General features: G+C 42.8%; 1 protein-coding gene across 10 annotated transcripts in view; it reads right to left on the bottom strand.

The window, feature by feature from the left end:
- Positions 1–1,955: 1,955 nt before the first annotated feature.
- Positions 1,956–20,921, bottom strand: part of ERC1 (ELKS/RAB6-interacting/CAST family member 1) — a 548,010-nt gene continuing 529,044 nt past the window's right edge. For 7 of the 10 annotated variants that reach the window (XM_032390726.1, XM_032390723.1, XM_032390722.1 and 4 more), the window contains one exon: positions 1,956–5,919. In XM_032390726.1, the coding sequence (XP_032246617.1) occupies positions 5,782–5,919 (138 nt within the window). In that variant the 3' untranslated portion in view covers positions 1,956–5,781. The remainder of the gene's footprint in view (positions 5,920–20,921) is intronic. The other 3 variants (XM_032390728.1, XM_032390727.1, XM_032390725.1) reach the window with 1 other exon arrangement.

Genomic DNA, 20,921 nt, shown 5'->3' on the forward strand with positions numbered 1-20,921 from the left:
AGAAACGCAGGTCAATGCGAAATGGGGAAACTGGCTGAGGGCCTAGCGCCTAAGGAAGGAGAAAGGGAGGTGGACACTGACTTTGAAAAGCAATTAAGGGGGCTGGCCGACTCCTCTCTCCGAGGACATCACCCCGCCAGGCCCGTCATGGCTGAGCCCAGCCTTGGCTCCCCCGTCCCCGCCTTAACCCCCGGACATGGCGGGTTCCTGGCTCACCTACCACGGCGTTAATCTCTTGGAGGCCGCTGGCTTCTCCCTGCTTTTCTGGCATTGGAAGACTCATCTCACTTGGCTTATCAGACTGGTTGAGACTCAAAGAAAGACACAGCACACAATTTTTAAATAACTTTATAATTTCCTGATGGATTTAGTTTGTGAATAAAAAAGAAAAAAATGGACAAAGTGTTTACAATAATTATCAAGGCAAAGTTGACTCTAACACAATTTCTTTGTAATGTCATTATCCTGTCGGTACCACGACTCCGGCCGTCACACACACACACATGCACGCACGCACGCACGCGGTTGAAGGCAGCGGGTGCATTTGCATCACAGACACCATCATGGCGGCTGCTACTGTCAGCACAAGGAACTCAAGCTAGAAGGAGTCGGCGCCCAGGGCCCCTCAGCTCCTCTCACTAGAGTGCAGCACTTGTCTTCTGGGGCAGAGGGGAGCAGATCCCGGGGAGACGTCGGGTCTCCATCCTGGACAGCCCGGGGCGCTCGGCAGGATCCCCGGCCAGTGGGCTAGGCCCGCGTGGGCAGTCCGGCCAGAACGGGAAGGGGGTGGCCCTCGGGTAGGTCTGGCTGCATCAGGGCATGAATGCAATACTGGTGTGGCGTGCAAGCAAGGGCTGGGCCCGGAGTGCTTGCGCTGGCCCGGGGGGGAATTCTCTGGCTTCGGCAGGGATCCCGTCCTTTCCTGACCATGGCATCTCTGGGGCCGAGAGAGACAGCCTGGGCCTGGGAGATGTAGGCTCTAAAAAGCTTAAAGGGAAAGAACCTGGGGCCTGAAGCCAAAAGGAACTGAGATCTGAGTACGATTCATTGGCCTGGATTGCGGGCTCCAGGCTGGCCCGCGCTTGGCCGTGCTGGATGGGTCACTGGATGATATAGCACCAAGTGGGCAGGAGAGAGGGTCTGCGGCCCGCACAGGGCTGCCGCCGGCTGTGGGGCTTCAGAGCCAAGCCCGGGTTACCACACGGTATTAGGCACGCTGAGCTGGGACCAAGGTGGGTTTGAGGGTGGTTATGGGGTCACAAACTTTGAAACCTCTACCCAGAGGTCCTGAGGATGTAGAGGAGATCTCTGGCACAGGTGGGGACCCTCTGAGCCCCAGATTCCAATTCCTTTGACTCAGCAGTTGTCTCTTTCACTACCTGGAGGGTGGCCACTGGTGCTTCCCAAGGGGCTAGCCCAGCTGCCACCTCGGCCAACTTGGGGGAGGTGGGGGAGGAGTTCGGCTGCCCCGTAGCTTGAATTCCTTTATTAACATGATATCGTTTTGCATTTCTTAAAACACAGCTCGTTAACTTTTCAGTTCTACAAACTACTTTTTAATATCTTAATAATCTCAACAATGGCCACAATGTAACTGCCCCAATGCTCTGAACCACACAGACAATATCGACAAGCAGAGAAACAAAAGAGGACGTGGGATGGGACAAAAACCCGCTCCCCCCAAATCAATCCCTAAAACCACCTTTCCCCCAAAAGAGTCAGGAGGAGAAATACCTACAAGAGGGCCACAGCACTCGCCAAACACATTGGAAAAAATCAGGAGACACTTGGTTACAGTTTTGACACTAAAAAGTTTGGAAACAGTTTTTGCTTAAAAAGAGTAAGTAAAGACAGCCATTTTGTTCAGAAGGATGTCCCTGTACTGTGTGTGTGTTTTTTCTTGCCCAAACATTCCCTTAGTCCACGTGGGGAAAACTCCAGATTCTTTTTAAAACATTTCTTTGACCAGTTCAAGTCGCTGTCCTGAGAGGCCCAGGGACTGGCAGTGATGGACGGGTTGGCCTTGCAGGCTTGGCAAAGGGCAGCAGGCTCTGCTGCGTCTACTCTGTCTTCGTCTGCTTTTCCACAGCTCTGAACTCTTGCGGGTGGCAGGTGAGGCTGGGGAGGCAGACATGGAAGTTACTGATATTACGGCCACAGGGCCCACTGTGACTCAGGAAGGGCCGTGGGAGGGTCACATTCTCTGTGGCACCATATTCCTTGATTTGCTCTTTCCTCAGAACCCCCCAAGGGTAGCCAGTGGGTCTGTGCCTCACAACTGGGGTCAAAGGGGAGGGCAGGATGGTTCTGGGATCAGCAGGACTCTCTAGCAGCCAGTCTAAATGCCAATCCTGAACGTCACAGGGGAGGGATTAGCTCGCCAGTTGACTAAAACTTTGTGATGACTTCCTCCTCCTCTTCTCTCTGAGGAGTGGGTGAGCCAACGAACTCCTCGTGGAAAACCAAACAGACTTTTATTGACAAAAGGTGCCAAGTCACACCGCCACTACCGACCCTGAAGGCAGTCTTGGGTCCCATCTGCTTTACTAGCATTTCTAAAGATCAAGTGTGAGGAAGAGAGAGAAGCATTTAGCTCTTCATTAGACTATAAGGTACCAGGTTAAAGGTTAGAGCTGAGATGGATTTGGGGATTCCCGTTCATATTTCTTAATATATTAAAGCCCATTTAAAATCTTTTCCATTTCAAATGGTATCCAGGTCCTTGTAAATCTCAATTCAGATACTTCACCAAGAACTCAATGAGTACCTGAGATAGAGGTATATGAGAAGATGAGAAAAATCACATTGTATTTTGTCAGTCATGAGCCCCACATTAGATTCTACACACTCTTCTTCTTCCTGTCCCCTTTTATGATGACCTTGATTTGGGGTACAGATCTTTAGGTGCTAAGGGGAAACTAGACCTGCCAATGGAATGGATGAATTTGGTGAATCTAATAGGCAACCTGCAGTGAGTTTTCAAGGCTATAGACCTTCCCCAGCAGCTGAGTGACCTTGTGAAAATGAACACCAGAAGATGCAATGGTAAGTCTTTGTGTGATGGGAATTGCGCATTTAGTAAAAGTTGGCTCGATGAATGATCTCAACTCGATAAGATACTCTAAGTGCTAGACATTGTATTAATTTTGCCCTTGTAATATAAGGTCAGGTCATGTTTGCTATTAAAGTTTAGCCAGAACCTACTTTCATCTAGAACCAGAGAGTCCTCAGAACCATTTGAGGTGCTAGGATGACCACCCAAGAGGAATCAAGGAGATTCATAGAGACCAGACAGATGACGTTTGTCCAGAAATTTTTCTTCTCAGAAGCACCTGTCCAGAGGACTTCCAGGGGAAGCAACAGGAGGAGTTGAAACGAAAAGGGGAAGAAAGGAGGTGCAGTGAGAGTCACACACCCAGGGGGCAAGCGTGGCAGGTACCATATTTGAGAGCAGAGACAGAATGAGCGGGACCCAGGGAGACCTGCTTGCTGCCGCCCCCCCACCTGCTAGAGGGTAGCAGCCGGGGCCAGGCCGCCTCTCTGGGCACGGCCTCTGCTCCCGCCTGCTCTGCGCAGGGCCTGTCAGGGTGCCCTCACCCCTCAGTTCTCTGCGTTATGATAAAGTGAGATTCTAATACTCCAGGCCTAAGATACGGGGGGCTTTCGACATCACTTACAGGCAGTGCAAGAAATACATGGAACTGAAGTGACTGACCACAACCCACCACGACTAACTATGTAACCCCTCCATCTCCCACCTTGCCTGCTTCTGGCCGGCCAGGCTATCAGGAAGCATCTCCAGTAAGAAGTTTATGAGCAGAGCCCATTTAAACCTTCGACACAAAACATTCTACAGCTTCTCACAGGAGAGGCTGTTTTACACCAGCAAGGAATCCGGGCAGCTGCAGATATGACCCTATTAAGTTAAGGGGACAGTCAAGGGTTGCCGGTGGGAAGATACCAGACTGACAGCCGTGGTGACTTTCCAGGTAGCATCAGATTCTCTGGGTGAGTAACTGGGGAGGGGGAAAGAGGAAAATGCAAGACAAAAACATTTAGCCCAGCAACTCTTATCAGAAGATGTGAGTGTCTGGTGGGCGTCTGGCCGGAGAGGTGGTCAAAGGAGTAGATTTGGGTGAAGTGGTCTCTTTCTTGGTGCCTGATTATTTATGACTGGCACTGTCTAAGCTTGGGAAGAATGCCGTTCAAAATGCCAATACCTTCAACTGGATTTGCAACTTTAGGGTCCATTTTCTGATCTGCGACACGGAGCTGGCCAAGTTCCACGTGGTGTGCACAGATGTGTTAAGAAAACACCATCCGCGGCTGTAGCCCCCCTAAACACTACACCCTTGCGGGGTAACAACCACCACAAAAATCCTGAACCACCAAATAAGATCCTGCAGGCAAGTAAGTGACTCAGCCCCCCGCAAGGGTGATGAGCCCCCTCATCAATTCCATTATAATGAGAAATGAGAAAGGCTCATTTGTGAAAGATTCATCTGGAAAAGAGAACTTCTACTAAGATAGAAGGAGCGGGGAGGGGAAGGGTATGCCTTTGACTGCTTTGACTCAACCAGGTTATGTCTCAGAGAGTCCTTCACATTTCTCCCTCACTGAAAAGAGACTTTTGTCAAGGATGGGTACCCAACAGTGACTTGCACACAGTGGGCATTTCATAAATACTCTCTGAATGAAAGAATGGAGGAAGGAATGTGTGTGGGATGAGAAACATTCATTAGTGCCAGAAGGAGGTTGCAGACAATGCTCGAGGCTATGGTTCTGGGAGTGCACATCAAGAGTAAAGCTAAACAGGAGGGAGGTGGATGGAACATGGGTGGTGGGAAGGCAGAAGCATTCTTTTGGGGCTCAGGGGCCTAGAATGCCAATGAAGGAGATGTGTAGGAGAAACCAGCCTGGCCCCAGGGAACTTCTACAGAAGCAGAGCTGTAGGTGGTGACAGCAGGGCCTCACGTCAAACCCTTCCTCTCTTTCAGATCCAGATGTATGATCTGACAACCTAAGTATAATAAGGTCAAAGGTCTTAAGCAAGAGGGACCCGGGGGAGAACTGTCCACACCATCCTCTTGTTAACTGGTTGAGAAGAGCAAGGATGAGTGAGACAGAGAGGGCTGGGTAAAGACTCCAAACTCACTAAGCCATCGTGAGGCCTGCTTGCAGCTCCCCTGCATAGAACATTACACGTGAAAGTAAGCAAAAGAGACAGTAAAAAGAAGAGTCAATTTCTCTTTGTCCCTGTTCTCTCTTTTCCCCCCTTTTTAAGATTTTTTTTTTTTTACCCTTTTAGGAGAAAGCACCTGTTGTGATATTAGAACACTCAGCTCTCTAGTCCATTGGGAAGTTTCTTTCAATATGCTGAACTCCAAGGAGATTCCAGGTTTAGTTCTCATGTCAAGGGCAGAAGGAAGAAGGGCTCTCCACTCCATGTCCCTCTGTAAGGGCAGAACCACCAGCTTCCACAGTTCTCCACTGCTGATGACTGGATGGCAGTTCTTCATGGAAACCTGGCCACTTACCCACCCTGGACATCAGGAAAATTAGTGTAGAGACAATACCCAAAGTCAAAAGGCAGAGTTAAGATGTCCAGCTGTAGAAAGGGTGCTGGAATCACACTCAAAGGACCAACCAAGACAGGATAGAGTTTGTAGTGTTTGTTGGGTGCCAGGAAGTTTCTGGGTGTCTGTTCCTTATAGCTCTTCTTTCTCGACTCCTGGATTTATTCCAGCAGGCTGCTGGGCTGGCCGCTCCCACAGAGCAGGGTCAGGACGACTCTTCCAATGCATTGACCACTTGCTCCAGGATATCGGGACAGTGATCTGCTATCTGCTGGAGAATGGCATTGGCAAACTCCTGTAGCTCTGCATTGTCCCGTTCACCTTTTTCTAACTCATCCTGAAGCTGAAAGGGAAAGGAAGATGGATTTCAGATAAAATAAAATGATGCTGTTCGCACTGGGTTAACTGTTATTGCTCATGAGTAAGGAAATGGCATTTCCAACAACATGGCTGAACCCAGAGGGCATTATGCTAAGTGAAGTAAACCAGAAAGACAAATACTGCATGGTATCACTTCTAAAGGGGGGTGGGGGGGAAAAGACACACTCACAGAAACACAAAGTAGAATAGCAGCTACCAAGGGCTAGGGGAGTGGGGGAAATGGGGACAGGTTGGTAAAGGGGTACAAACTTTCAGTTATAACATGAATAAGGTCTGAAGATCTAATGTATAATATGATGACTACAGTTGATAACATTGTACTGTATAATTAAATATGCTAAGAGAGGGGCGCCTGGGTGGCTCAGTTGGTTGAGCGTCTGACTCTTGGTTTCAGCTCAGGTCATGATCTCAGGGTCGTGGGATCGAGTCCCACATCGGGCTCTGCGCTGCCGAGCATGGAGCCTGTTTGGGATTCTCTCTCTTCCTCTCCCTCTGCCCCTCTCCCCACCTAAAAAAATAAATAAATATGCTAAGAGAGTAAAACTGAAATGTTCTCATAAGGGAAAAAAAAGGAGCTTATGTGAGAGGACAGATGCATTACCTCGACTCTGGGGATCTTCACAATGTGTACCAAACCATCATGTTGTACACTTATTATGTCAGTTTTATTTGTCAATCAAACCTTAATAAAGCTGGAAATGAAAAAAGAAATGACCAAAAAAAGGAGAGGTACTTTCTATGGGAAATCTTCCTGCATCAAAGTTCCCAACCAGGAAGGGGTCCAAGTTAATATCGAGTGTTTGCTCGTGAAGGGGTGACTAGTCCAAGTCCCAAAGGGGGTAAGCCAGCACCAGTGCTCTCACGCCAGGGGGAATGTTCTCTCCACTGTGTCACAATATCACACCCATGCCCAGCAGGGGAGAGGGGCACACGCATGATCTCAGATGGATCTTAATCTTGCATAATGGTCCTCTGTCCTAGGGAAACTTACATTTAAAAGACCTTTCCCTTTTGCTATAAACCACTTTTGTTCAGTATGTTAGACTACCTGCTAATTTAGGCCTGCTAATTTAGTTAAAGAGATTACCCTGAGAAACACCTAAGATAGTCCTCTGTTTAGGAGTAAGTATAATTCTAACTTCCTATTGTTTCAAACGCTCTCTTGGACATTCCTTCAAGCATTAAGCCAGCATTTACTGAGGGCATCCTGTGTGCTCGGTGCTGAAAGATGAATGCATTTGCTCTTTGCCCCGAGATCCATGTAGGTTAATGGAAGAGACAAACACATGCACAGATAATCAGTTCCCACAAGCGAGGCCTGAACGCGTGCTACAGGGGAAGACCTAAGAATGACAGCGGCATCCTGGACGGGTCTGGGCAGATGTTACCACAGGCAGTATGTGATGTGGATCCTGAGAGCTGCAGAGGAGTTTGTGGGGAGATCAAAGAGGAGGCTTTCAAGCAGAGGAAAGAAATGCAGATGCGCAGAGCTATGAAGGGGCTTGGCACAGACCTCGGGAAGACGGAACCTTTCAGTGCGGTGGGAGCGTAAGCTAAGGGGACTGCGTAGAGAATGACAGGAAATGAAGCTGAAGAGGCAGACTGGGGCCAGACTGTGGATGGAGAGCTAAGCAGTTCAGATCTAATCTGGTTAAAAAACAACAGACAAAAAAGGAACTCTAAGAGCTCTTAAACGGTGCAGTGACATGATCAGCTTCATGTTCTCGGAAGAGAACCGTGAAGATAAAAACACGTTAGGCTGAGTGGAAGGAAGAATCAGCCAAGGGAGGTTACTGTGGCAAGCCCGGGGCCATGGGGCGGGGCCAGGGGACACGGGGGGCAACAGATGGGCGTGAGACTTCCTCAAGGTAGGACTGACTGATAGGAGGGGAAGTTCCATGCGAGGGGATGGAGGATCATTTTGACAGCTCTAGCTGAGGGCAGTAAGCAAATAAGACTGAAAGCACAGGGGGCAGAGCAGGTTTTTAGGAAAGCAGAGAGATTAAAAACCGAGTTTCCAGTGTATTAAGGACGCAGGTTCTGGAGTTAGGCTGCCTGGGTTTCAATGTCAGCTGTGGCACTTACTAGTTTGTATGACCTGGACCTCTCTGAGCCTCAGTTTTCTCATTTATAAAATGGGCCAATACATTTATAGGGCTGTTTTAAGGATTTAATGAGATATTCATATAAAGTGCAGTACAATGCTTGACACACAGAAAATGTTTGATAAATGTTAGATGTTGTTATAATTATTGCTAAATTGGTAAGATTACCTTGACAGAGCATGTCGATTAAAGAGCAAACAGAACCAAGTTTTAATTACACCGCTGACAGAATCTACATGCTGTGAGCCAAGAATGAGCATGCTGCTTCTTCAAATATATCAAAGCGCTGGGAACAGATTTTGCAATCTTCTTTCTGTTAAATGTTGACGAAGACCTCAGGACATGCAAGGACCAGATTTAGACTACACTAAGTCTTGACGCATTTCAAGGTCTGGCTGTGCCGTATGAATGTGAATCTTTGAAATGGGGAAACCAAAGAAACCAGGTGCCTTTTAAATCCAGCTGCAGAGAATATAGCCCGGAGAGACTTGCTAGGCGAGGAGGCTGTGACTCTCACATCTCTTGAACGGAACTGAAGTCAACTGCGCAGGGTAGCGGAGGGGGCTGTACGGTTGTACGGCCTCCGTTTCCCCACCTCGGTCCTTCCCAGGAACATTCCAGACATCTTCGGGTTATATTCTGAGCCAGGTATCTGCACTTCACTTTCTACAACTCACATATTTATTTCCTGCGAAACATTTTTTATTCCCATTTGGCTTCTGTTTGTTAAGTAATCATGAAGTTACTAATGGATATATTTTAGTTCAGTATTTTTTTCAGTATTTTTTTTTTACTAATTTAAAAAGTATTACACACACATTGTAGTAAATTTGGAAAACAAAAACCAGGAAAAAAAATCAACTATAATACTAGCATCAGGAGATAACCACTGCTACATATTTTTTTGTATATTCTTTGAGATGTTGTTTTCTTATATATATATGTAATTTTAGAAACAAAATGGCAATGACAGTATATACATTATTTGTGAACTGATTTTGTTTTCACCTAAAAATATACCACAAATACGTTTCCAAACCAAATCCCAAAGGCTCTTTCAGAGCTTGATGATTAATTCTAAATTTATCCATATATATAACAGGAGCCAAGAAAATATTTGAAAGGAAGAAAAATGATGTGTGGACTGGCTTATCAGATTATAAAACATACTGCAAAAAGACACTAATTAGAAGAGTATTGTGCTGATAAAAATTAGATCACTGGATTTAGAATCTGATCAGGAGGCATTTGAAATCAATGAATTGTATTAGGTCAACTGGGCCTAGTTGTGGTTGGATTCCTGCTCATACCATATATAAACATAAATTTAAAATTACCTAAAGATCTAGATTTAAAAATTATACTGCAGATACATGTTCTTCTCATGCACACACAAAAAACATTCTCCAGGACAGATCATATGTAAGGCCTTAAAATGAATCTTAATAAATTTAAGATTGAAATCACATCAAGCATGTTTTCCAACCACAATGGTATGAAACTAGAAATCAGTTATAAAAAGAACAGAAAAATTCACAAATATTTGGAGATTAAACAACATGTGACTGAAAAATCAATGGGTCAAGAAAGAAATCAAAAGAGAGATCAAAAAATACCTTGGGACAAATAAAAATGTATATACAATATACCAAATCTATGGGATACAGTAAAAGCATTTTAAAGAAAGATTTATTTATTTATTTGAGAGAGAGGGGAAAGAGGGGCAGAGGGAGAGAGAGAATCTCAAGCAGACTCCCCACTGAGCATGGAGCCCAACACAGGGCTTGATCCCACAACCCTGAGATCATGACCTGAGCCAAAGTCAGGAGTCGGATGCTTAACCGACTGAGCCACCCAGGTGCCCCTAACAGCAGCTCATAGTGATAGATGCCTACAGTAAGAAGCAAGAAAGAGCTCAACCTAACTTTATACCTCAAGGAACTAGAAAAAAAAGCCCGAAGTTAGTAGAAGGAACAGAATAACAAAGATGAGAGTGGAAATGAATGAAATAGAGACTAAAAAGACAACAGAAAAAGTCAATGAAACTAAGAGCTGGTTTTTTGAAAAGATAAACAAAATAGACAAACCTTTAGCTAAACTTACCAAGAAAAAAAGCAAAAGAATGCAAATACATAAAATCAGAAGTGAAAGAAGAGCTGTTACAACTTATACCAGAGAAATACAAAGAATCAAAAAAGACTACTATGAAAAACTATATGCCAACAAATTGGACAACCTAGTAGAAATGGATAAATTCCTAGAAACACACAGCCTACCAAAACTGCATCATGAAGAAACAAAAAATCTGAACGTATTCTTAGCAAGGGAACTGATTCATTAATCATTAATCAACAAACAGAAGTCCAAGACCAGATGACTTCATCACTGGTGAATTCTACCAAACATTTAAAGAAGAATTAATACCAATCCTCAAACTCTTCCAAAAAACAGAAGAGGAGGGATACTCCCAGACTCATTTTACAAGGCTAGTATTGCTCTGATACCAAAACTAGGAAAGGACAACACAAAGAAAGAAAATTGCAGGCCAATATCCCTGATTAACATAGATGCAAAGATCCTCAATGAAATATTAGCAAACTGCATTTAATACTTCATTAAAAAGATCATACGCCATGATCAAGTGGGATTTATTCCAAGGATGCAAGGATGCTTCAACATCTGTAAATCAATAAATATGATACACCACTGTAACAAAATGAAGAATAAAAATCATATCATCTCAACAGATGTAGGAAAAGTATTTGACAAAATTCAACATCCATTTATGATAACAACTCTCAACAAAGAGGGCACAGAGTGAAGATACCTCGACATAAACTAAAGGGAAAAAAGACAAAAGGACAAATACTGGTATCCATGTATTATGAAAGTGGTACTACAAGCCTAATAACAGAGAAATGGGCACAGGATATGAACAAAAAATTCACTGAAGAAATACAAATGGCTAATAAGCACATAAAAATGCTCAATTTCATTTGTAACTAAAGGAATACAGATTAAACAAGATAGGGTTTTGTTCCCCCTATCACACTGGCAAAAGTTTCCGAAAGACTGTTAACAACCACTGTTGGGGAAGTGGGTACTTTTATACTACTGTGGGAATATAGTGAGCAATTTGGTCTCATCAACCAAATTTATTTATTTATTTATTTATTTAAAAGATTTTATTTATTTGACAGAGAGAGAGAGAGCACAAGTAGGCAGAGCGGCAGGCAGAGAGAGAAGGAGAAGCAGGCTCTCCCTTGAGCAGGGAGCCAGACGTGGGGCTCGATCCCAGGACGCTAGGATCATGACCTGAGCCGAAGGCAGCGGCTTAACCGACTGAGCCACCCAGGCGCCCCTCATCAACCAAATTTAAACACAAATATCCTCTGACCAAATAATTCCACTTTTAAGAGTATATTCTATAAAAATACCAGTAAGAAATTCAAGAATGTATACACAAGTTTGTTTATCAAGACAATCTGTAAGAAAAAAATTTATTAACAACCTCAGTGTCAAACAAGAAGTGAGAGAGATCGATATGTTCAGAGATCCATCCATCCATCCATCCATCCAAAGTATACATAAAGAGAAATCCAAAACTATTAAAGAATGGCTAGTTTGAATGGATGAAAGGGCTTTCAATTTTACTGCTCTTTTTAAAAAATTTTTTTAAAGATTTATTATTTGGGGGAGAGAGAGAGAGAATACAAGCAGGGGGAGCGGCAGGCAGGGGGAGAGGGAGAAGCAGAGTCCCCACGGAGCAGGGAGCCTGATGCAGGGCTCGATCCCAGGACCCCGGGATCATGACCTGAGCCGGAGGCAGACATTTAACCGACTGAGCTACCCAGGAGCCCCTGTTTTTTTTTTAAACCGAAGTATAGTTGACACACAATATTACATTAGTTTCAGGTGTACAATATAGTGATTTAACAAACCTATATGTTATACTACGCTCACCACAAGTGTAGCTCCCATCTGTCACCATACAACACTATTACAATACCATCAACTATATTCTCTATGCTGTACCTTTTATCTTCATGACTTACTCATTCCATAACTGGAAGCCTGTATTTCCCGCTTCCCTTCATCCATTTTGCCCAGCCGCTTACCCCATTCCCCTCTGGCAACCACCAGCTCATTGTCTGTATTTATGGGTCTGTTTCTGCTTTTTTGTTTATTCATCATTTGTTTTGTTTTTTTTAGATTCCACATGTGACTGAAATCATATGGTATTTGTCTTTCTCTGTCTGACTTACTTCACTTTGCATAATACCCTCTAGGTCCGTCCATATTGTTGAAAGTGGCAAGATCTCATTCCTTTTTTTTATGGCTGAGTAATATTCCAAAATATATATGTATGTGTGTAGATACACCTGTCTGTCTGTCTGTCTGTCTCACATATAACATCTTCTTTATCCATTCCTCTGATAGTCACCTGGGTTAGCTTCCATAATTTGGCTAGTGTAAATAATGCTGCAATAAACAGAGGAGTACATGTATCTTTTCTAATTAGTATTATTTTCATTTTCTTTGGGTAAATGGCCAGTAGTGAAATTGCTGGACCATGCATTAGTCTATCTTTAATGTTTTGAGGAACTTCCGGTATTGTTTTCCACAGTGGCTGCACGGATTTACATTCCCACCAAGAGTGCACAAGGGTTCCCTTTCCCCACATCCTCACCAACACTCTTAGCTCTTGTCTTTTTTATTCTAGCCATTCTGACAGGTGTGAGGTGATATCTCATCATGTCATCAGAGTTTTGATTTGCATTTCTCTAATGATCAGTGATGTTGAGCATCTTTTTATGTGTCTGGTGGCCATCTGTATGTCTTCTTTGGAAAAATACCTGTTCAAGTCCTCTGCCCATTTTTATTTTTTTTTAAAGATTTTATTTATTTGACAGACACAGCGAAAGAGGGAACACAAGCAGGGGGAGCGGCAGGCAGAGGGAGAAGCAGGCTTCCTGCTGAGCAGGGAGCCTGATGTGGGGCTCGATCCCAGGACCCTGTGATCATGACCTGAGCTGAAGGCAGATGCTTAATGACTGAGCCACCCAGGCGCCCCCCTCTGCCCATTTTTAATTGTATTATTTGGAGGGTTTTTTTTTTTTTTTGCTGTTGAGTGGTGTAAGTTCTTTATATATTTTGGATATTAACTTCTTACTGCATGTATTGGTTGCAAATATTTTCTCCCATTCAGTAGGTTACCTTTTTGTTTTACTGATGGTTTCTTTCACTGTGCAAAAGCTTTTTATTTTAGTGTAATCCCAATAGTTCATTTTTGTTTTTGTTTCCCTTGCCCGAGACAAATCTAGAAAAATGTGGCCAAGGGAAATGGCAAAAGAAATTACTGCCTATGTTTTCTCCTAGGATTTTTATGGTTTCAGGTCTCACATTCAGGTCTTTATTTATTTTTTTAAAGATTTTATTTATTTATTTGAAAGAGTGAGAAAGAGTACGAGCCGGGTTGGGGGGTGTGCAGAGGAAGAGGGAGAAGCAGACTCCCCACTGAGAGCAGTGAGCCCAATGCAGGGCTCAATCCCAGGACCCTGGGATCATGACCTGAGCTGAAGGCAGACGCTTAACCGACTGAGCCACCCAGGCGCCCCTTCCACACTCAGGTCTTTAATCCATTTTGTTTACTCTATATACTTCTGTATTGTTTGATTTCATACCTCAAGCAGCATTGAAATGATAAGAAATATGGATAAAAATATATAATATAAATATTCAAAGCTGCTATTAGAAAATAGTATTTGAAATAGTATGAGCTCACAAGGCACGGAGGAGGACATGCACTTGGCTGTTCGCTGAAGTTGAGGAATACAGGAATTACTGGGTCTTGACAGAAGGAGTACCAGTCTCTGAGGGTGACAAAAGGCCTTTGGGCTGGCTAGGCCTGGGCACTATCCTTCAGAGGACCCTCATTCTGTTTAGTGGTTTCAGGGAAACCACACCCAGGGCACTGTGTTCCCTTTCAGGTACCTCATTACCCGAAAAATGGAGACAAACTGAAATAAGTTCAAAGGAAAATGGCAGGCATGACTAAGAAGCTGAAAGGATCATTTTATGAGGCAGGATTAGAAGAACTAAGTGTCAAACCTGAACTAACTGAACACTAAGGGGAGGGAACATGATTATGACCTACAAATGTCAGGAGGGTGTACATGAGAAGTGGGAGGGGTGATTTAGCACTGGAGGAGAAAGGGCAACTAGAAGTGATAGAAAAAGATTAGGGGGAAAAAACCAGAGGCAGACTGTAAGACTATGCTTTTTCCAAGGGCTAATGAATGATTTGCCTGGGAAAAGGTGTTTAAAAAGAGAAGGGATCAGAACAACCACAAAGTTTAGAGAAGGAAGTGTTCCTTCATTAGCTGGAGTTGCTTTCCATCTGGTGGGGCTTTCTCTGTTCTCCAGGGATTATGAGTGGTTTGCGTTTTATCTGCAAGCAATATTAGATGTGGGCATGGCTGAGCAGGGAGAGAGTTCATTGGCACTTGATCCATTATATGCTAACATTTCCTGTCTTGAAAAAAATCTCAGGGGCACCTGGGTGGCTCAGTCGTTAAGCGTCTGCCTTCAGCTCAGGTCATGGATCACAGGGTCCTGGGATCGAGCCCCACTTCGGGCTCCCTGCTCAGCGGGAAGCCTGCTTCTCCCTCTCCCACTCCCCCTGCTTGTGTTCCCTCTCTCACTGTGTCTCTGTCAAATAAATAAATAAAATCTTTAAAAAAAAAAATCAAACACCTCAATTTTTCTTGTGAGACTGGAATTACATTTAAAATGAGGATTTTTATTTTGACTTTGAAATGCAAAGCTTTAGTCATTCTGAAGTCAAAGGAGTACAGGAATGTGTGAAAGAAAAAAAAAGAGCACTTAGGAAAGAAAGGCAATGTGAAGTAATCAAACTAAAAACAGACAGATGTGTTATACAGCACAGGTGTGAAAACAAATCTTGAAATGTATTAGTACCTCGTTATTTTAAAATATTTCTTTAGCATGTGCGTCACATGTTAAAAAAAGGAAGTTTTTTGTATGGTATCAGTATGCAGCGGGTCCTATGGTTAAATTGGGAAAAGTGTGTTCTAGCTTCTGAAGTGTAATTTACCAGATCTCACTCAGGACATTCTTGTTCCCTCTACCCCTTGCCCACTGCCCATGCTCTGCCCCCATGCCTGCCTACTCAACTCTCACCTCCTCCCCAAAGAAAGGCCACTTTAGACTTAACATCAGAAAAGAATTTCCCCAAAAGTACAAACATGTAATATTTGGGATTCAATGAAAATGCTTATTATATCCCTAGTGCAATAAATTAAATCCTTTTCTCGCCCTCTTTCCCTTCCTTGTTAAAGCTACATATCCAAACCTAGTATATAAGACTGAGTAATCCAACAAGATCTTCCACTTCCTTTTCTCTCCCTTCTAATATTGGCAGGCTAATTCCACCACTACAAGTACTACAGTGAAAAATACTGTCTTCTTGGTTTACTTTCTTAAAGACACCATAATTACATATAGCACGTAAGTTTACACAATGCCCTCTCTAGATAAGGGAGATGCAATTCTCTGTGTATGTATTGAAAGCTCTGCATCTAAAGCAAACAACAACAAACATAAAAACACTTCCAAAGTAAAATAATTTCCACTAAACTGTAAGCTTTTTCTAGAACTTAAGCATTAAGTCCCTTATCTCAGCACCCTTGTTTCCTCCATATATAAAATCTCTACTACAAAATCTTCCTCAAGTCTCTCGGGCACCTTAAGATTTAATGGAAAAGCCCCTATCTATTAAGACTTCGTTTAACTAAGATACTCTGGAAGAAGGGATTATCAGAATAATAGATGAGTAGGTATGCACAGTAGAGGAAAATATAAAGTAATATGCTCTGCTTAAAGAAATAGGGATTTGAACATGTGGATTAGGGATGACCGTGAGGGCAGCAAGTCTTGCTGCTTCAAACATCCTGCATGCAGGTTCTGTGCCATCGGTGACAAAGGGCACAGCGCCCGTACGGCTCAGTACTGTTCACTGTGTAAGCAACCAGGGCGTCTGAGGAAATTGTTACTAAGGTAATGCAGACGTGAAACACACTACCTCCGATAACCTCACAACACTCCTTGCTCCTAATTTCTTCTCCAGGCTAACTTGAGCCACCCTTCCATGTCCCTGTCCCTTTAATTAACTCTGTGCTTCCAACCTCTCCTCTCCCTGGGTCTTTCACCATGGCTTCCAAGGGCACTCCCATCCCGAAATGACCTTTTGAATCTCACAAGCTAACACCAATTTTCCTCTTTCTTTTACCATCAAACATCTCAAAGGAATGGTTTACATTTGCTACCTCTGTTTCCTATTTCCCTCCTTAGCACCAAAAGAATTTACTTTTTGCTATTCACTGAAACTGCTCTCTCAAAAGGTTACTAAGCCAAGACCTCTCCATCGAAAATTATCAAACATCATTTAGAGAAATAAAAGATATCTTAAATGGAGGAATGCAAGATGACCATGGATCATCAGACTCAACAGCATAAAGTGTTAATTCTGCCCAAACTAATCTACAGATTCAATACAGGCCAAATAAAAACTCTGGCAGGTGCGTGCACGTGTGCGTGTAAAATGACAAGCTAATTCAAGGCATAAGTGGAAATGTAAAGAGCCAAGAATAGCCAAGGCGATCTCAGAGAACAAAGTTATAAGAACATGAAGAACAATCATGAAGAAAAGTATTACTATAAAGCTATAGTTATGAACATAGCTTGTTAACTGGCACAAGAACAGGCATATAGACCAATGGAAGAGAGAAGGGAATCCAGAAAAATAGCCCAAACCTGGGAATAACTCAAATGTCCATCAATAACTAGGTGATAAATTGTGGTATATTCATTCATACAATGGAGTGACATACAGCAATGAGAACGAATGAACTATACCTATGTATATCATAATAGACACATTTCATAAACATGATGTTGAATGAAAGAAGCAAGATGCAAAAGAGTTCACACTGTATGATTCCAGGTATAAACAGTTAAAACACAGGTAAAACTGATCTCCAGTGTTAGAAGTCAGGTCACCCATGGAGGGTGGAGTAGTGCATGACAAGAGGCTTCTGGGGTGCTGGGAACTTTCTGCTTCTTGTCCCAGATGTTCATCACATGAGTGTGTAAAAACTCGTTGAGTTGCATCTCATCATCTGTGTATTTTTTTGCATGCATGTTATAAAGGAACACAAAAACCAAAACTGAACTTTAAGGATTCCCTAACAGCACAATTCAATGGCTTTAAGTGTCTTCAACCTGCTTGAGCTCTTCTGGGCTATTTGTTCTGATAACACCTCCTTCTAAAATCTCTCTTCCTGACTTTCTGGTTCTCCTCTGCCTGTCCTTGTATTTCTTCTCTGTCCTACTGCTGTTCTTTCTGCTTCCTCCCACACATGCAGGGGTTTCCTGGGCTCAAGGGGGGGCATTCCTCCGTTCTTCCTTTTTTGTCCTCTGCTGGGGTAACACTGTCTATGTCTTTAGCTTTATAATAAAAACAGCAAGTAACTTATGGGTAATAAAAACAGCAAGTAACTTATGGGACATTTATTATGGGTCAGGTATTATTCTAAGTACCTTAGTGCATTAACACATTTAATCTACCTTCTTTGCCAATTTATTTCTTTTGAGATGGGTTTTTGGGGTCTGAATAACTTTTAGCATAGAAAGTTTCACACACATTCAAAGAAAATAGTAAAATAACCCGTACGCGAGCTAAACTTAAGGATTATCAAGGTATGTCAATATAATTACATCTCTAACTCCCTTCTCTCTCCGGAGTTTGACCCACATTTTTCAAATGCTTAATAAACACTTCTTTGTGAATGTTCCACTTACACATCAACTCATACTGTTCATACTGTTTAATAAACTGTTGTTTTCACTTAATTACTACAAATAGTTTTTCATGTGATTAAATATTCTTCTAAAACACAGTTTTTAAATGGGTCATATTGTAATCCATTTTATGGATGTATTATAATTTAAATAATTCCATTATTAGAAATTCAGTTTGTTTTCAATTTTTCATTACTACAGTGACAATGTTGCTTGCTAGTACATAAATCCTTGCATATTTATGACCATTTTCTTAAAATTTCTGGGTCAAAGTGTATATACCTCTTTAAGCTTCTGACATGTTACCGAACTATTCCAGAAGAGCTGTACTAATTTTCAGACTCTAGGCAATGAATAAGGGTGCTCATTACCCCACCTACTCAAAATACTGGGGCAACACACACACACACACACACACACACACACACCAAACTTGCTGATATGACAAGGCTATTTTCATTTGCAGTTCTTTGTGATTCTTTTCATTTGTAGTGAAGCCAAAAATTGAGGCCAAACATTTATAAATATATTTATTGGCCATTTCTTCTTCTGGGAAATTCCTGTTAACACCCTTTCCAGGCTATGTTTCTTTTGGTTTAGTTTCTTCCTTGCTGATCTCCTGGTCACAGCCCTAACATAAACTCTCTTATTCTAGTATCTTTCGCTTATTGTATAGCTTCACAAGTACGTCAACCTTGGTTTGTAAGAGCACTCTTTCTAAAAACAGGTTGGATGAGGTTCCCTCCTCTTCTTCCAATATCTTAAATGATTTCCTACTTACAAAAGAGAGTCCAATCTGACTTCATCCTACTTTCCCAATTTCATCTCCTGGGATAGCCTTGCCATATGCATCTAGCCTCCCGGTATATGCCCTCATCTTTGCTTTTATTCTGATGTATTTCCCTCGTCCTAGAATGCGGACCATCTTCCCTCCTACACACCTCTCTTCCCTATGTTACTCATCCTTCATGACTGAGCGCAACAGGCTCTTTTCTGTGAAGCCTTCTCTGTTCAGAGGTAAATATTGCTAAAGTATTAATTTTGTCTCATGTTTCAAGAGTTGGCGATTTGTTTAATTCCCCAACTCTTCTTCAAATTCCTTGACGGGTTCTTTTTTACATACCAGTGCTGCCTAGCAAAATACCTTGTCCAAAGCTGGCGATCGAGAAGTGACTGGAGTATAAAGCGAAGGAACATCCTAATTCTGGAGGGAAAACACTGAACTTTCCAAAGAGCTTTTTAAGATAAAATGTGAAGCATCTCAAAATCAAGACAGTGTGATGATGCAGACCTTACAGCAGGGCACATAAACTGTATACTGCGGCATCTCACTTGGTTTAAAGTTCTCAAAAAATGGAATATGGGCCAAGTAAAGGATACTAAGGTGGTCTCTGGCAGGAATTTTCTGGCTTTGTCTGCTGAATGTTATTATAATGTATTCTGTTTTTAGTAGCTATTCCAGCCCTCCCTGAACTCAGAGTAGTAATATGATTTCTAGAGGGACTCGAGCCAAGAATCACAAATGCAAAAGCAACTCAATCTGAATGCTCGAAGCAACACACACTAGAAGTGTGTGAACACAAGGGAAGGAGAGAATGCTTCAGCCTCCACCACTGCTCAGGGGACAGGCAGACAGGAAGCTCAGAAAGAAATGAGGTATTTCAGAGATGATGTTCTACAACCTCACACCCATCCAAAATATTGTTATAAGAGGCTAGTTGTAAGGGAAGCCAATCGAGTTCCCTTCCTGCTTTCAATGTTAGGATGGTTCTAATGGTGTGAAGAATAATAAGGAACGTAGCTAGGCTGGATGGAGGAACAGAAGTACAGCTGAGGGAAAAAAAATTAAAAAAAAAAAAAAAAAAAAAAAAGATGTACAGCTGAGGGATGGGCCAACTGGTTCAGGGAAATTGCCCCAGAACATTTACTGCTCAACACAGGTCATGATTTCAGAATACCTACCATATCTCTTCATAGCCAAGCAAAGGCATAGGGAGAGCGAACAGAAATTCACAAAATTAGACAGTCTTAAAGGAGAGAAATTAGCTTTATTTCAAGGTGAAGAGCTCTATTCACAGTCACAGGGGGGTGAGGTGAAAGAAGACAATGTACGGATGGATATGAAGAAAGGATATTGTTACAAGAGATGGAACTGAATGAATTCAGTTGTGGTTGGCAGTGACTCAGATTAATTCCTTTCTGAGATGGTTTTGCAGTGGGCAGGAAATTATACAGAGATGCTTAGTTTGGTCGAAGTAGAAAAGAATCTGAACTTGAGGTTTTTAATAGCTAGGTCCCAGGATGCATAGGTCATGAGGTCTGAGGCGGTAACTGGCATGGTAATTGGAGCCTTTCGGAGGTGATGGATCAAGCTGAAATGGTTCTCTATGCTGGCCAGATCGGGGCTAGAGCCCCCCAGCCCCAATCAGCAGGCTGTGCAACCACATCTGCTTAGGAGGTATGAAGACATGAAAGAACTTCTGAGTTTGGATTTTCGAAAAACTAGAAAAAACTAGAATAAAATGAAATGCCTTTTGCCACAATATCTGTTGATAAAACATAAAATGCATGTGGTCAGAGGGAGCACATGGTGGGTATTTCTTGTCTAGTCATTTACTTTTCAGCAGGTATTTGGCCACTTTTTCACTCTGTAGAGTCCCTCTAGCATTTAGTACCAGGGAAAACTAGAGTTGCTCTTGAAATATTTGTCCCATGATTATTTCCCACAGATTAACTCCAAAATCCTTTCTTCCTTGGTATTTCAAGTCAGCTTGCAGCTTGAATCTCCTAGTTTTCTTCCTGAAGTCTCCATCTGCCCCAGTTGCTTGGCATGTTGAGCCTGAAGCAAAGCCACCATGGCCCTAGGCTCTGTGCAATGCTGAGTGGAAGTGGTCATGATCATGAAGTTGCTACGGGCCTTCTCCTCCCTAACTTGTAATGAACTCCTTTGTCAGGCAATGTCTGATTTTGTTCTCAT

Source organism: Phoca vitulina, unplaced genomic scaffold (genome assembly GCF_004348235.1).
Source record: "Phoca vitulina isolate PV1807 unplaced genomic scaffold, GSC_HSeal_1.0 scaffold59, whole genome shotgun sequence".
Classification (NCBI taxonomy): domain Eukaryota; kingdom Metazoa; phylum Chordata; class Mammalia; order Carnivora; family Phocidae; genus Phoca; species Phoca vitulina.